The sequence below is a fragment of the Martes martes genome, assembly GCF_963455335.1.
Source record: "Martes martes genome assembly, chromosome: 1".
In the NCBI taxonomy this organism is placed as follows: Eukaryota; Metazoa; Chordata; class Mammalia; order Carnivora; family Mustelidae; genus Martes; species Martes martes.
Genome location: NC_137888.1, coordinates 110,646,923 through 110,664,623, shown reverse-complemented (window position 1 = coordinate 110,664,623; position 17,701 = coordinate 110,646,923). Strand labels below are relative to the sequence as shown.

The 17,701-nt window shown below is 39.8% G+C and overlaps 1 protein-coding gene across 1 annotated transcript; it reads left to right on the top strand.

Annotated features, from left to right (window-relative positions):
* Positions 1–611: 611 nt before the first annotated feature.
* On the top strand, positions 612–16,781 carry CLDN1 (claudin 1). Its single transcript, XM_080828362.1, has 4 exons — positions 612–1,073; positions 9,708–9,872; positions 12,079–12,163; positions 14,116–16,781. Exons 1-4 carry the CDS (start codon positions 851–853, stop codon positions 14,276–14,278), a joined length of 636 nt encoding a protein of 211 aa, XP_080684488.1. The 5' UTR covers positions 612–850; the 3' UTR covers positions 14,279–16,781.
* The last annotated feature ends 920 nt before the right edge of the window (positions 16,782–17,701 follow it).

The window sequence follows — 17,701 nt, the reverse complement described above, 5'->3', positions numbered from 1 at the left end:
CTTATAAAACCCTGTTTTATAAGAGTCTCAGGTCAAACTGAGTCTCAGTTTCCTGATCTATAAAGCACAAAGATTTCTTCCAAGCAGCGCAGAAATACACGATTCTAGGAGAGACCATGAAAGGAAGAAGGGGACAGAAGGAGGAAAGAGATGAACAAAAGGAAAAGAAGTGTGTGGGGGGGGGTGGGGGGGTATCTTGGGAATACATAGAAAATGCCTTTTAATAAGAAAGTGAAATAAAGTTGCAAATGAACCCGTGGGTCTCTTGAGGCCTCTATTTTTCATCCTTCGGAATTTTTAGTGTTTCCACATTCAGTCATTTTGGATAAATGTAGATTTAATGTATGGAAAGCTTGAGAAACCTCACAAGAAGAAAAAGAGGAAGAAAGGAAATGAGAGGTCCAGGACAGGAGCACTCGGCAGATATGATCCTCCCCAGGGAGTCCCCACACCGCGCGCCTTGGGGACCAGGATTCCTGCCCAAGACCCCTTGGCCGTCACAGGCTCCCGCTCCCCGCCGCTTTCCCAGCGAATCGCTCTGAAACCGCCAGGGGGCGCTGCGCGGCAGCCGGCGGGTCGGGGGCGGAGCTGCTTTAAATCGCGGCGCCCAGAGGGTTGGCGTCTCAGTCCCAGAGCCTGGGAGCCGCGCAGCTTCTCGCGTCCGGACTCCAGCGCGGACCCGGACGGGACCTGGACTCAAAGCTTCTCCAGTGGCAGTTCAGGGAGCAGGGCTCTCGGCACTAACTTCTTCCGCGCGGCTCCGTCCCTCCGGGCAGTCCCCGGTGCGCACCTGCCGACCCCGCCTTCTGCACCTGCCACCCCTGAGCCAGTGCGGGCACCCAAGCGAGCCATGGCCAACGCGGGGCTGCAGCTCTTAGGCTTCATCCTGGCCTTCCTGGGCTGGATCGGCTCCATTATCAGCACGGCACTGCCCCAGTGGAAGATTTACTCCTATGCGGGGGACAACATCGTGACGGCCCAGGCCATCTACGAGGGGCTGTGGATGTCCTGCGTGTCGCAGAGCACCGGGCAGATTCAGTGCAAAGTCTTCGACTCCTTGCTGAATCTGAACAGTGAGTGCTTTCCCCAACCCCGTGTCCAGGAACCTGAAACCCCAACCCCCCAGTGGCTCCGCTTTGGAGTGGTGGCTACCGATTGATTCTGTGGTGTAATTACGTGGTTGTGAAACTTCAGTCGATCAAGTCTTCTGATCATGTGCTTTTATCGTGAGGAAGCGAGAAAACTGGTTTGGGAAAAGAGAAGCCCTGGCCTCAGCTCTGTTTTTTCCTCTAACTCGCCAGGTGACACTTTTCCTCTAGGTGTGGTTTCATCTTAAATTCCCATGAGAGTGAGGTGGAGATTGAGTGGGTGAAGGCCAACCTCCAACTTGAGCTCTTAGGGTTTTGTTTTTTGTTTTTTCCCCTGGACATTGTAAAATTCTCTATAAATTGAAGAGTGGTGGGGCTTGGACAAGAAAACAGGTTGCTTTGAAAAGTTTGGACCCTGGTAGCTTTTCTGGATTCTATAATTAATAGGTAATCCTAAAGTTTTAGGTAAATTGGGAGAGGGGCTGTTAAATATATCTTTACTCTTGAGTTTTATAGTAAAAGTCACATTTCTACACAGAATATCCCAACCTAGTGTCTACTAATAACACTTGAGCTTGAAGCTTTTGATTTATTTGCTTTTTTAAGATCCAGTAAGTATGGGGAGGCTCCTTTGAATCCCCTCCTATGACTCCTTCAAGAAGCTTCTTGAGATTCCCCTGAAGGGAATCCGCAGAGGAGGCACATAGTGTAGTGTTATTTTGGAAAGTGAGGTTGGGTAGCTGGTGGAAAAGGGTGACAAGGAAGAAAAGTTCTAAGTCAGCTCCCATCATAATATGAAGGAGAGTGAAGGCACTGGAGAAAATAAAGCAGAGGAGACTCTGTTGCTGAAGGCACAGCTCAGCCAGAGAGGAAGGTAGTGAGAGAAATGGTGGGTCTTCTCCAAGCTTCCATCTTCCTTAATTTCTGTGTAACGGAATGTCCGTTCTTCTGTCAAGCTGAAAAGAATTATGTAGACAGGGCTATTTCTAGGGATTATGGGAAGAAGGATGATAGGATGACCTTTTTACTTCTATTTTTTTTTAGGTACAAGGTTATGAGTGCCTTTTTAGAAACTCATTAAATTCCCACTTACTGAGGTCATAGTAATTCATGGCCGGAGTACCTTCCTTGAGATACTATGTTAGTTGTCCTGCACCTTTGTCTGTCATGCCCTCAAACTAACTTGAAGAAAAGCTTCCTTAGTCTTTGGCTGGATAAACAAGACTGTCTACCAGCCCACCTTGCGTGCTGAGGATGAGCCATGTTGCCATGGCTCAAGCTTCCTTCAGCTGCCCTGTCCACCTCCAGCCTGTGGTTTGGTCAATACCCATCCAGCTTAGAGTTATTAAATCTGTTCTGAATCTGTTTAAACAGCTTTCACATCTGTGGGATTTGGTTCGTCAATGTGCATGGTGGTTTGAGCGTTTTCACTTCAACTTTTCAAAGCTCCCATATTAGGATCCCTTTATACCAAATAGAAGAAGTATATGAAGTACACCCCTCTATGTCATCATCGAATCTCCCCATGAAAAGATAAATGTGTATAAGGAAATGGAGTCAGGCATTTTGGGTGTCATGTCGAGGACTTGGCAGATGGAGGAGGTTTTAAAGGCAATTCCAGAAACGTCTCTGATTCTTCTGACCAAAGCAGTTCATCTTCAGTATGTTTAAATAGGTTTCCTTTTACTTCCTTAGGTGACCAAATACAATCCATGACCAAATTGATCGATGTTGTAAATACTCCAACAGGCCATTGCTATACACAATAATGTGTTAAAATGTTTTATTTTCATTTATTCCTACTTAATATAGTTGTTACACTTTTTGAAGTGTAGTAGAAGAACTAAACAATACCCTGCTTCCCCATACAGATTTTAGAGATTTCTTCCCACTGATTTTTTTTTTTTTTTTTTTAAACTCCAGATCCTATTCCTCTTTTTGTTTTGGTTAAAACCAGGGTTTATTCAAGGTGGAGCTGAGGCCTTTCTCTCAAAACTGATTCCCAGAAGAGGGAGCCTTGACTCACAGGTTCTCTCCCAACCTGCCAGTGACTCCCTGGAGGCCTTTGAACAGAGCCCAGGGAACCTGTCTCCTTTTCTCTGCCTGGGATGTGGTCCTCACTCCCCTCTGATGGAGAGACCTGGGGTGGTGATTCATTGGCTGGTTTTGGTGCAGTTTTGTGATGTCTAGAAGAAAACAGGGTTATCCTGGATGTAAGTATCTTTCCTTGTAAAGGGTTGCATTCCAGGAAGCGCTTTTAGCTTCTAGCTTGGCTAGAAATTTTCTGAAAGTGTATCTTGCTCTCTGCCAGTGGAGCCCACTTGGCATCTTACGTTGGAGACACAGAAATTTATCAAGGTTTGTAACACTAGATGTGTTAAAAGCCCTTGATGCCTTGCTCTAACTAGTGTCAGCTATAAAAAGTACATGACGTTCATAAAATATCTAAAAGGTTATGGGTTATTTAAACCAATATAGGAAATGAGGTACAGCAGAGCTCCTTTTAGGTGGTCCTTGCAGAACAGTTTATGAAAATGTAACCGAGAAACTTCCCTGTGGAGCAAAATATTATACTGTGCGTTGTGGTTTTACTGTGGCTGAGACAACTTCAATTCCATCCCAAGTATGCGATGTTTATTGACACTGATGACTCCGGCAGCTGAGAGCTGGCGCGTACAAAGGCTGGTACCAGGTACAGCGGCAGTAGACTTTTTCTGGATTAAACTACATCTTGCCTTCTGTTGATCCAGTTCTCAAACCTTTGGCAAGCCTGTGCCTATTTTAGGTGCCTATTTTAGTTAATTGTTTCCTCTTGCTTGATTTTAATAGCTAAAGCTGTCTGAAGATTGGGCTGTTCTGGGAGGTTGCATTGTGGGAGGTGTGCAAGCAGAGGAGTAAGCATTTTGTAGGAATGTTGTAGGGAAAATCCAAGCACCAGACAAATGGAAGGTTAGGCTAGACTCTCTCTAAGTCTCATCTAACCTTGAGATTCTGTAATTTGTTTATAAGCTCCTCTAGCCTGTTCAACTTGCTTTGCATGAATCCACATGTGTGTAGGTGTACTTAATGAGTATTGGTTGTCAGTGAGGTTTCCCAGCACTCTCCCCATGATGTCAGGCTCAGTCAAAGAGACGAAATCACTGACTTGGATTTGAAAGTCTTGAAAGTCTTCAAAGCACAGGCAGAGAGGAAGGCACCCACTTACACGTCCCTAACTGCATAATGCCTGCACATACTAAGGGCATTCAAGAAGCCATTGGTGTTCGAATGTGAATTAGTTCCAACACTTGGAATGATGGAACTAGAAAAAAAAAAAAATCCAAGTTTGAGGTCTTACATTCTCAATTCTCATCCAGGTTTTGCACTAACTAGCTATGTGTATTATGGCAAGCCACTTGATTTTTCTGGGGTGAAGAGAAATAAAATAGAGCTTATTTTAGAAACCTTATAAAACAGTGCAGAGTAAGAGGAATGGGGAGATGAACCCACAATTGACTCATCCACTCAATAAATGTAAGCCGGGCCCTATTCTTGCTCCCAGGGATGCAGCTAAGATGATTTATAAGGTGTCAGTATTGATCCTTCCAGTGTCAACATTCTTTGTTACTAATTGCCATGATGGAAGACAAAGAAGCAAGTGGCATAGTTTAAGTTTCCTTGATTGGAGTGATGAGTAAGTGGTAATAGAGAAACATAAATTTAAGCATGAAGCAGCTTCTCCAAGAAACAAGCAAAAAAGATAGCAAAACTACTAGGACATCCTGAAAAGTGGTAAGCCCTACCTCATCTCGGACCCCTTCAGTTACTGACTGGGGTGGTGTATTGAGGTCATACCCATTGGCCAACGGCTTGTGCACCAAGAAAATAGAAATCCTAACAATGAGAACTCCTGAGAAACTTTGAACTTGAGTCCAAGAGAAAAAGTCATGGGAATATGATTGTGTGACAGGCCTGTGATGAGCTCACTGAACTGCGGAGAAGAGACTATGTTTGTTCTAATCACCCGATGGTCAGTTCATTTGCCTGTCTAATACTTATTAAGGAACCACTCATGTAGGGGGACTGCGTGAGGATGCAGGTTTAATTAAAATCACTTTTGTGATTTTATAGTATACATACTATACAGGGTAATAATATAACTATATGGCCAGTAAGTAGCATAAACAACATCAGATATTTATAGCAGATTCTGCTGCTTGTATATTTAGGCTTCTACCAACCTTTAGAAAAAAAATTGACGTACTTGTCTGCGCTTGTCTTTCCACACTTACGTTGATTAACCCAAATGTAGTAGATCAGTAACTTCTCACTCATTTCTTGTCTTGTAAGTAGAGATCTTTGTAAGTATTTTTTCAAATTATACTTTCAGGTTGAAAGTGGTGAGAACTCCTTAGGGGGTCTTTAATCTCAAGATTATCGGTCTAGCTAAATGTAATTAAAAGACTGCCTCCTCTCTCTACTGCTGAATAATGATGGGAGACAATAGTGGAACTTTTTGAATGTTTGCAAACGATTTTCTCCACAGACAACTTTAGTCAGTGATGATAATTTTGTAGCGGCATCTCTAAATTTACAGGGCCAGGAAAGGAACATACTTGCTTCTAGAGTTGATCCAATTAGACTAGCTCAGAGTTAATAATTCAAGGCTGTCCTATATCTCTCTGGTCCAAAATGTTATTGTGTGGCTTTCAAATATTTCTCAGCTTCTCTACCCTGCTCATCATCATTCCAATAGGAGAAAAACTTTATCTTGGAAGCTCATTCAATGCAGAATTTTAAGATTTTGAAAATTAAAAGAAAATAATCAAGTTAAGCAAAAAAGTATGATTTTTTCCTCCTTGTATAAGTTTCTGGCTTTTAATGATTGAAACTAAGTTTGGCTTTATGTAGCAAAATTTTATTATCTCCAGGTTCACTAGGGAGGTATTTCTCAGTAGTATATCAAAGATTAAGCTAGCCACAGGAGAGTAAGTATTTTTCCCTATAGTATTAGTGCAGTTTTGAAAAATTAAAAACATGTGCTAATTTGAAATAATTGAAAACAGGTTGAATAACACATGTAGCCTGTCAGGTTTTGTTCTTAGTGTTTTAGATTGAAAAATATCTGGTCCAAGACATCAAGGAGCTCACAATTACATATTTTAGATCTTTGACTTAAAAGGCTTCCATAATACCTTAATTTGAAGGATTCATCTGGTTCCAGCTTAAAACTGTGCAATTTAGATTCTATCTCCACATAAAACCCTCATAAGTTGTAACATAACACTTGCTTACTGTGACTTTGTAATCCATTGTTACATATTCCTGACTAGTGAGTTTTCATGTTATGATTCTCACCCTGTTTTGTTTTGTTTTTGTTTTTTTTTTCCTTACCATCCTCCCCACCCCTACATATCACTATAGTTCAGAATTCATCCAACTGTCTCCAGTGGAGCAAGATGAGATTTTTGTGTTTGATGTCCATCCAGTATTATAAAATACAAAGAAATTTTTAAGTCAATGGATGCCAAGATATAGAAGAGAAATATTGCTTTGCAAAGTAATGCTCTTGCTTGGGGCACCTGGGTGGCTCAGTCGGTGAAGCAGCTGCCTTTGGCTTGAGTCATGATCCCAGCATCCTGGGATCAAGCCCCGCATTGGGCTTCTTGCTCGAGGGGAGCTTCTTTCTCTGCCTGCTGCTCCCCCCGCTTGTGCACTCTTTCTCTCTGACAAATAAATAAACAAAACCTTAAAAAAAATAATGTTCTTGCTTTATCATATTTTTAAAAATGAAGCATGATCCCCTGCTTTAGATGACTTATATGATTCCCAAGGACTTTTTCCCCCCATTTCCTCCATTATTTTTTGTGCATTACACAAATAAGTCATCATTCGATAACGAAAACATAGGCAGTTTTGTTAGTGAACAAAACAAAATATCTGCCTCGTTCCCCCTTAGAGACTTTGGGAATGAGGTGGGAAGAATAAAATTGGTATGGCATGAATCATGTGTGCTTGCCTGGAGAACTTGAAGGGGAAAAAGTCGGAGATGAAAACTTGAATGTTCGATCATTCCAGGTGAGTACAGATGGAGCCCTGGAGTGGTTTATCTGTGTGTGCTCCCTGCCTGGGTGGTTTTGTGGAAGTCTGACTCATGAGACTGAGAGGCCCCATAGACTCCTCGTGAAGAATACCTTGTGATCCGTGTACTCAGACCTGCTGGGCTGGTGGCCTGCTGTTTTTACGTGAAGTGCAGATCAGAACGATTATTATAGGAGCTGGGTCAGGTTGGGGCCCTTACAACTCAAACAAAGTGGAAAACTTGGAGACAGAGATCAGAGATTAACAATAAAGGTGATTAACAAAGGTTGGAAAACAGTGTTTATGAGATAAACAACAGAAGTGGCTGAGAGATGTGGAAAGCTATGTGTATTTGAAGGGTTAGCATAGGAAGAATATTTACTAATGGGTCTCTCTCTACTGAAGGAAAAATCTTGCCACCCATTGTTTAAAACCTTACAATGACTTCTGATTACACTTAGAATAAATGCTGAACACCTTAGTCTAGCTCTGTAGCTTGCAAAGCCCTGTAGGATCTAAGCTTTCCGAGCACCCCACTAAATGCACCTCATTTTGTCATATTCTGTCACCTTCCAGTAGAGTGACCAGATGTCTCCATTTGTCCAGGATTCAGGTCCTTCTTAGGAGGCAGGACCTGTAGTTTTAAAACCGAGACAGTGCCAAGCAAACAGACGGCCGTTCAGCCTATCCTCCTGGCACGTAGATTATTTTTGTGATTTTTAGTAGTTTTCCTTCCAGCATTCTTTACCCTGAAATGCCTTTCTTCTGAGGGGTATTTAGGACCAAATCTGAGATGTGTGTTGTGTATTAGAATTTCATTATTTTACTTTCCAATTTCCTGTCATGTAATGATTGTCTTGGCAAAAACTCCTGGTAAATGAGAAGAAAGGGCACGCCATAACGGTGGATTCCTTGGTACTTTCCTCTTCTTGCCACAGGATTGTTTGTGATCCAAGGAAGAAGTTTTACGCTAATCTTATAAGCAGCTTCAGTTCCTGGGAAACCCACGGTGGATGGAACATGTGTTTTGATTCAGCAGTTTTTACACTCCCCAGGAATCTTATGAGAAGTGTGTGGGTAGGGTGCATGTGTGCCCCACATGTTTACAAGGAGCTGGATATGTGAGGGGAGTGTCTCCATTTTGCTGTTTACTTAAATCAAGTAAAAATGTATCTTGGCTTCCAAAATAGCTCTCAAATACAGTAAAAAAATACTTTTGATTCCTCTTAGAAAGAGGTTATTGTGATTTTAGCAGAGATTGCCTGGTTATGGCAAGGATATAAATATTAACAAATTAAAATAGAATGTCTTAGAAATCTCTAGAGCTAATAATGATTGGTAATGTAAGTTTGCAACCCTGAACGTCGTTAAGACTGAGTTTAGATATCAATTTAATTGGGAAATACAGAACCTTTCCACCATGTTGGCCACTTTTGAAGACCGTCAGGAAGTAAATTGTTCCAACTTCCTGGTTAGAGATATCATCATTCACACTTTACATAATAGAAACATGGTCCCAAAGAATAATAAGTAGCTTACCCAAGATAGCATGGTTTGTTGCAATGTAAATACCATTTATACATGGAAAAATAATTGCCACCTGTAAACACTGTCAATAGGATAATGATTTTTACCAGAAGGAGGAAATAAATCTAGAATTAATCAAACTCATTTACTAGAGTAGTTTCAGATCATTTTTTTTTTAATGTGTGCCTTTATACCACAATGATAGCATCACGTTTTTATTCTTTATTAAACATACTGGCATAATCTCCCAAAGCTGACTATATCATGATTTAGTACACCAATGACAATAACAGGAAAGCACAAAATTAGTGTAATATTGAGAAATACTACATTAAATTATTGTCTTCTATTTTACAACATGACAGTTTAATAGTTTTGAACACTGGTGATATCTCTGAATATGAAACTGCCATGTTCCAAAGTAACATCTCAAAGGTTATTTTGTTTTGTTCTAAGAAAATGGCATTTATATCCCCCACCCCCAGGCCACTCACTAGAGACACAGATGTTACTTATCCAGCCATGACAATCTTTGAGAAATTCATTACTTATCTTCCAAATTCACCTGTTTTGTTTTTATTTTCTGAGGCTTGACGACTGGAGTATAAAGCTGTTGACTATTACCAAAGTATATTGTAAGCCATTTTCATTATAAATGGTTTAACATTAGGATAATACTATGATTGTTGTTTCAGAATTAAAATACTGTGTTAGTGAGGATTAAAGATGTATTAGTTCTGCTAAACCTATTCAACCAGATCATTAATTATTTTTCCAGAGGATTTGAAGTTCATATTAAAAACATAAAACGTGAGAGCTGGAGGCTTCTCATTCATCAGCCAGCCAGGCGTTTGTTTCTCTGGAGTGGAAATTGCGTTGGTTACCTGCGGAAACATCATTGGAATTGGGGTCTTGTGACTCCTAGTTCATTTGTATCTTTGTCATACATGATTGAAATTACATGACCTTCAATCACTCTTCTCTGGTTGGCCTAGGCACAATTTTTACATGTTCTAAAATGTTTCCCACCAGGTACATTGCAAGCCACCCGCGCTTTGATGGTGATTGGCATCCTGCTGGGACTGATAGCCATCTTTGTGGCCACAATTGGCATGAAGTGTATGAAGTGCTTGGAAGACGATGAGGTGCAGAAGATGCGGATGGCTGTCATTGGGGGTGTGATCTTTCTTATTGCAGGTAAGAGAGGCCCTGCCCCTTCACCTTACTAATCTGTCTCTGGCATGGGTAAAGACCTAGGTTTGAGTTTCCTTACGTTTTGTTGGATTCATCGCCCTTGGATTGATTTTTTTCAGTTCCTTTAAAATCTTGAAGACATAGAAACCTTGTCTAGTTAAATTGCACATTCTCAAATAGGACCAAATGAAAATCTGAGATCTGTGCTCACGGTGGGCAGCTCTGTTCATTGAGGTTCCGGGTGCCAACTGATTTGCTAGAACCAGTCTCCCAGGTGAAGAGGGATATTTTCTATTTAGCAAGCATTAAGGAACAATTCTATAAAATTCAGAAAATTTCTGGAGTGTCTCCATGAACATTATGTGGCAAAGATGGGGAGTTATGACAGAGAACGTGAAGAATATGTGAATCACACAGGTCTACGAGGAGTGGATGGAATCAGGATTTTTGGAGAAAAATGAGGACAGCCTTCCAGATAGGCCGATCTGATTCCAGAATAAATGGGATGTACTATAGACATGTGAAGTGAAGGCCAGTTGGAGTGGAGGTAGAGGCTGGAATGGTAGGAAGTTAGGTTAGATGAGTTAAGAAAGAGAAAACCTTGATAAAGGAATGAAGTTATATTTTCCATAGAAAATACATATGTGGTTGTTGTTTTATTCAAGTGTTGATTGAGGAGTTACATATGTGACCTTTGAAAAATGAGTATCAGGAAAAGACATGGGTACTTCCATTATAAAAGCCTATAATAAGGATTATCTTAAATAAGATAGTATTATGTGTGCAGATAAAATGGTATGTGTGTGCAAATACATGAAATAATAGAGCTTACATTATATAAGCATATATACAGTATATATTATATACAGTCTATTGTTTTTGAAAATGAGATCAGTGATATAATCGACCATTAGAAAGAGCTAGAATTAGAATTTATTTTCTCATTTTCTCTTTGGAAAAAGACTTTTTAGGAGCCTTTACTCCAGCATCATATGTGGATTTAACCAATAATGAAGGAAGAGTGCCTGTGGCTTTGCTAAAGATTTGGTTAAAGGGATCAGTCTTTCCATTTTTTCAAATTAGCTCTTGCCAGAAAAAGCATGAATAGCATTTCATTCCCAATGGTTTGATTCCAAAGGCTGTGAATAAACATACTGCATAGCACCCTTCCTTTGCTTCCCTTCTTGTAACTCCTGTAAGTGACTACAACACCCCCACTTCTGTTTCAGGGACTTCCTAGAGAGTAAGGGTGGCAAGTTCCAGAATATTCTCATGGTGTATCTAAGCAGCCCAAAGCAGTAGTGTTTTCTGTCAAGTATTAGAGGCAATTAGATTGGACTGTTTTTTTTGGGGGGGGGTAGCATGAGAGGGAGTAGCATGGAAATATTTAATCTATTTATATTGATGGTTTTGTATAATTACTATATGAAGAAGTTATTTAGTTTCCTTGGATAAGAAATATTGAGATATTTTTATACTTCTTATAAATGATAGAAGTAATTATGTAGACTAAGTAGTTTCTTGGGTATTACTGAAATATGAAATGCATAGGAAATTGAGAGGATGCTGTATAAACTGCTCTGATGTGACACCTCAGCAAATCTCCAGGCAGTACCTGGCCGTGTCTGGCCAGCAGGGCAGTAGGATTTGGGTGGTCTGGTCCATACTGAGACAGCTCCTGCTCCTCCCTGCTATCTAGGTGTTTACTTTCCTTTTGATTCTGCAGAACTGTAAATTTTGAACTTGGTCAAGAGAAATGTAGATGGGTTCTCCTCCTCCCTTTTGCAAGTGACTCTGTGTATACTAATAAGGACGTTGGTTTTATCAAAAGTAGTTTAGCATACTAATGTGTAACAATATCTTTGAAGGAGCTCTTAACTGACATCAACCTGTTGAACTGTTTTGAAAAAAGCATTATAATTGTCCGTGACTTTGGACTGTAAGTGAATTAGGTGACATCAAGAGTATAAACCATGCCCAACTTCAGCCTAATATTTTCGTCTGTCTTAACAGAGTATTTGGAATAAATCATGTCTGAATCTCTAATCTCCCTAAGTGAAAATTATCTAAATCAAAACTGACTACATTAAAAATGTCAGCACTATTGATGAGTTTTAATTCTTGTAAAATGCTTATAAATTTCATGGGCTGTATATTTATGCTCATTGTTTCATAGTGACTAACAGTATTTTGTTTTTAATTTCTGTAGGTCTGGCTGTTTTAGTTGCCACAGCATGGTATGGCAATAGAATTGTTCAAGAATTTTATGACCCCATGACCCCAGTCAATGCCAGGTAATGCTATTCATGTGTAAAATAGTTTTCTCTCTTAGAAAATACCCTGTTTATCTCCTACAAAGTCCACCCAGTGCCATAAGTTCTCAGATTTGCTTTCTGGAACTTTGTGAAATTTTAGTCAAACCTGAAAATAATCTGAAAGGCCTGTGACTCATGTTAAAATGAGCCTGGTAATTGCTTTAACAGCTTATATCTATGACAAAATGCACTTAGAAGTAGTAAATTTCCAAGCTCTGTACTTTTTAACTGTATACTGGACCTTTTTTCTGGTTCTTTTTTTTTAAAATATCAATAAAGATGTTAACATATTTAAAATTTCCTTTTTGTGGTATGTCCCAATACTTCCAACGCTTAATTGATTAAGTGATTTTTTAAAATAACTTAACACATGGTTTATGATTGGTTGAAAAAAATAGTACTACTGTAGGGGTTAATGAATAATACTTCATTCCCAATAGTTTAATTTTATGTAGGAAAACAAAATTTAACTTATTTATGAAAAAAATATGTTGAAATACCACTTTCAAATTTTATGTTCCATCACAGCTATAAAATGGGCTTTGCGAAAGTCATTTTTATTTAAATTGTGATTTGTGGAAATAAAAGAGCTGGGCTCTTTTATTTCTGGGCTCTCCTGTAGCAACACTCTTTGATCAGGGCCAAGGCTCTTTGTGTCACTGTGTTCACATCATTAAAGCCTAATGACTTCATTAAGAGTCAGAATGTTAAGGCAGAATTATTATTTGTTGTGTGCTAGGATGAATGGATGCAGAATCCCTGTGGTTAGAGAGATAAGGTGTGCTTCTCTTCATATAATCACCTACACTGGAGAACATATACTGCAGTGATCATGATCATGGTGGAGCCTTAGATCTGTAAGGCTTACAATATAGGAACTGAAACTGCAAGCGGTCAATAGGCTAAATTTTTACCAGTAATGGATGTGAAGGCACTTTATAAATTGCTTGGCACCGACAGTGTGTTATTTACATTTCCTCCCATGATCCTGAAAGCAGTCCAGTGAGGCAGAAGGGATTGTTGTGCCTTAAGAGAAGCAGAAATTGGGGCGCCTGGGTGGCTCAGTGGGTTAAAGCCTCTGCCTTCGGCTCAGGTCATGATCTCAGGGTCCTGGGATGGAGCCCCACATCGGGCTCTCTGCTCAGCAGGGAGCCCGCTTCCTCCTCTCTCGCTGTCTGCCTCTCTGCCTACTTGGGATCTCTGTCTGTCAAATAAATAGATAAAATCTTTAAAAAAGAGAGAGAGAGAGAGAGAGAGAAGCAGAAATTTAAGATTGGGAGGTGAAGTTATTAGCCAAGAATGCAGCATTAGAGAGTTTGCATCAGGACTCAAGGCCAGGCCTGCTCTGCCCTATTGTCTGCCATCATTCAGAGTCTCTCCGCAGGAGGCCAGCTCCATGCACCCACCTGTATCAGCTAAATCCAGAATGGCTTATGGATTGCTTAGAAGTCTTTTTTGTGAAACGATACATTTCTGATCTCAGTGTATAGAGGTACCTCGGATCAACTATTGAAAATTCTGTTGGTCTCTATCACTTGCCAGCAGTTTCTTTATAGGATATGGTTGCTACTTGGCAATAGCATAATTGTAAAGTTTTAGCCTGGGAATCATGGTCCAAACTCAACTTCTAAAATACATAAACACACTTCACAAGTCTCCTACTTGTGGTGAAGCCTTAGGATATATTTGTGTGATTACCCTGGTGTTGCAGACCCTATCACCTGAGCTACTATTGCAAGGCGCCTACAACCGCAGTGTGAACATTCTTGTGTGTCCATATTCATGAACCTTAGAGTACCTCCCCCAGGGGACTATGGGGGATTTTTTCCCAGTGGGAAAAAATATAATGACTATGATGTTGATTTCCTTCCTTAATTATATTACAAAATTCCCAATGATTCATTGACTAAAGTAATGCACTGTCTTTTCAGGTATGAATTTGGTCAGGCTCTCTTTACTGGCTGGGCTGCTGCCTCTCTCTGCCTTCTGGGAGGTGCCCTACTTTGCTGCTCCTGTCCCCGAAAAACAACATCTTACCCAACGCCACGGCCCTATCCAAAACCTGCACCTTCCAGTGGGAAAGACTATGTGTGACACAGAAGCAAAAGGAGACAGCAGCTGTTGAAACAAATAGAAAGTGGACATTGAAATACTGTCATTGACATTAGGACCTTAGACTTTTGACTATTGTAGTATGAACTATGGTATTGCAAAAAACAACAACAAACAAATGCAAAAACAAAAAAATTATTTTTTTAAAATACGCATTGCTAAACATGGCTTAGTTTTATTTTATCTCCTTTCCTCAATGCAGGAGGGAAGCCTTTTCCATTTTTATTACTGCTTCCCACTGAGTAATCATCTCAAATGTGGGGAAGAGGAGCTCCTTAAATATATATAGATATGTACATATACATGTTTTTCTATTAAAAGTTAGATAGCAAAAACTCTTATTATGTTGGTACCAGTATACTTAAAATATATCTAAAAAAAGAAAAAGATATTTAATTCTATATTGATTTAAAAAGCAGTTTATCTGGTACATTTTTCTTCTTCTATATGGACATATATATAATAGGTGAAATATTATTTTCCCTCTTTGATCAGCTTTTAGCATCTTTGACAAAAGACCTAACCTGCTTTACTAAGTATGGATTTTTTTCACTTCTTCACATGTGGCTTTTCATGTGCTTCTTTTATATTATTTTTAACTATGATCTTATAGCATGTGCTTTCATCATCCTTTTTTTTTTTTATGAGGTTGAGCTTAAATCTTGAATCTGATAACACATTTCATATGCCTACAGTATAATTCCGAGAGTCAGGAAGAATCTCTTACAGATCAGAACTTTGGGAGCATGTCTTTCTGCAAGACCAAGATGATATGTTCCTGTTGACCTTCCACACGATTTCTGTACTCTGACCTACAGTGCTCTTGTTTGCTTTGAAAATATTTGTCTGATTCAGTTGCTGTGTGCTGCTTTCCCAAGTGTTGTAACACAATTTTATTGATTGAATTTTTAAGCTACTTATTCACAGTTGTGTATGCCCTCAAACTATCTTTTCCTCCCCCCACGCACCTCAACTGTATTGTTTTCTCCAATGACTTATGGTGTAGTTTACCCCTTTCTAGAGAGAAAATGGCTCATCTGTCTGTTTGTCTGAATGAAGTACTAGACTTCCTGTAGTGATAATCCGATGACAGATATTCTCTCTCTAACTGTAAGCAAGTCACTTAGTCTTTCTCCTCTTTTCCCATCTGTCAAATTGAGATAATGACACTTAACCAGCTGGTAGAGGCGGTGTGAGTATTAATTAGTTGATATTATGCTCATTCTTTGAACATGAACCATGCTTAAGTAGTGTTTTTATTTGCTCAGTTGGCGGTTAAGTCACTGAATCAAACCTATGCACACGTTTTTATATCGGTTGGCACCTTCCTTTCTTCATTGGCCCATCTCCTTTCTATGAACGGTGTCTAGAATGCTTTTGGTCCTCCGTTCCATTTTAACAATTGCTCTTAGTTTTCCTGACTGAGAAATTGCTACTTCACTTGAGCAAGATGATGTAATGGAAAGGTGTTGGCTTTGGTGACTGGAGACCTGATTTGAGTCTTGGTGCTATCAATTACTGTTTGAGTTTCAGCAAGGCACTTGGCTGCCCTAGATTCAGTGCCTCATCTGTAAAAAGGAGATTGTAATTCTTGACCTGCCTACCTCACAGGGCTGTTGTGGGGATCCAGTAAGATGGGATACATGTAAGTGTGGTTTTAAAGGGTAAAAAAAAAAAAAAAAAAAATGTGTACTGTACTGGGGAAAGAATTAAGGATTTAAGTGCATTGGTTTAGGATTGCTTTTCAAATCCCTGAAAGGAGAGAAATTCTAAGAAATGGTTTTCTTGCCTTAATCTCTCATGTGATGAGACACTGAAGTGAAATTCGGCTTACTGAATGGAAAAGATTCTAAGGAAGTCTTAGTTTCTTCAGTGGGTGTGGCCTGATGCTTTTTATGGCTAAGCTTTTTTCCTTTCAGTAATGCAGACTTACACTTAGAATGTAGACGTGTAAGCATCAGCAAAGCCATGGTACAGAAGACTTTTCTGAATTAAAATAATTTGCAAGGGTATATAAGGTGTTAAGTGATGCTATCAGAGGTGTTGCTTTAGCTGGCAGGGAGCACTGCTCAGATAGGTAGTTTGGGAATGGTAATTCATAGTGAAACCACATCAGGGGAATTATCCAAAGGACTGCATCATATGAAGGTATGAACCCATAAAGTTTAATATGTCTTCCAAACCTGAAATTCTATGTTCTTAGAAGGTATAATTCAGAGAGTCTTTGCTACATACAAAGGTTCTAATGATGTCTGAGTGTAAATGCATGGTGGTTACTGGTTGCTAAACTCTACAGAGAAATTGATAGTCCAAAATGGCCAACAGAATTGGTACACCAGAATTCATCCAATTTTGATATTTTTGTATTCTGCTTCTGTGCCCGGAAACAGAGAAATAGATATTTTGGAGTTTTGTAATGGGAATTTGTATAAAGCATTACTCTTTTTCAATAATTGTGTTTTTTTAATAAAAAAATAAACCCTTAGCTTGTTTTTCTAATTATTTATTTCAAGATCACCAGGCTTGAAAGCTGCTGTGGTTTTGGATAGGATCTGACTCACTTTATGAACCTGGGAATGTACTATTATGCTTCTGGGCCATCTGTCAAGTAACTGAGTGACTCTGCCCACTTGAATGCCCTGTTTCTCTCAAACTGAGTTTCTTCCTCATCAAGGCTGGTGGTGATAGAAGAGAATACCAAGAGAAGTTGCTTTATTTCCCTCACCCACAAACAGGGGATATGCTACAAAGGATGACTAAACGGTAAAAGAGCCAACTGGAAAGTATTGTCCAAGCTTAAGGAGGGTGTGTTCCTCAGAAGATAGAAGAGTGACAGACGGCAGGCTAGAAATCCATTATCATTTTGGTAAAGATTATTATCAAAACTACCTCCAAGGAAAGCAAGTGATGAAACACATTCACTCATTATCTGAAAATATCATTAATTGATAAACCCTTAATTGTAACCTCTCCCTGGGCAATTTTCATATTAAAGAGATAGGCTTGTCAACAAATGATTATGGCTCTGTGTGGAATTTCAGACATCAGCAGGTTGGGTGAGAGACAAAGGTCAGTTTGACCTGAACTAATTAAGCAGACGCATCAGAATCCTCACTCTTTCTGCAGAATTTAAATCTTTGGGGGTGGGGTCCAGGCCCATGACATTTGAGAGGAAATAAAATGCCTAGGTGCTCCTGACAAGAACTCGTAAGGGAAAAGTCTGGATTGTAAATCATACCAAGTAGGCATACGCTTTCACGTGAGCTCATCCTTATTGGATGCCATTATTCTACAAACCATGCTGTTCCCCCTTTCCTCATGTAGGACTTCCCATGTGGATGTGTGCCCCAGTTCAGGGAAAACTCCATGCCATTTTTATATTTCCCATATTCAAGCTTGTGGCTA

Excerpts from the sequence above, each read along its gene's own strand:
- CLDN1 (XM_080828362.1), top strand. The coding sequence starts at position 851 with ATGGCCAACGCGGGGCTGCAGCTCTTAGGCTTCATCCTGGCCTTCCTG. Across the intron at positions 1,074-9,707 it reads CTCCTTGCTGAATCTGAACA|GTACATTGCAAGCCACCCGC; the intron begins GTGAGTGCTTTC and ends GTTTCCCACCAG. Across the intron at positions 12,164-14,115 it reads ATGACCCCAGTCAATGCCAG|GTATGAATTTGGTCAGGCTC; the intron begins GTAATGCTATTC and ends CTGTCTTTTCAG.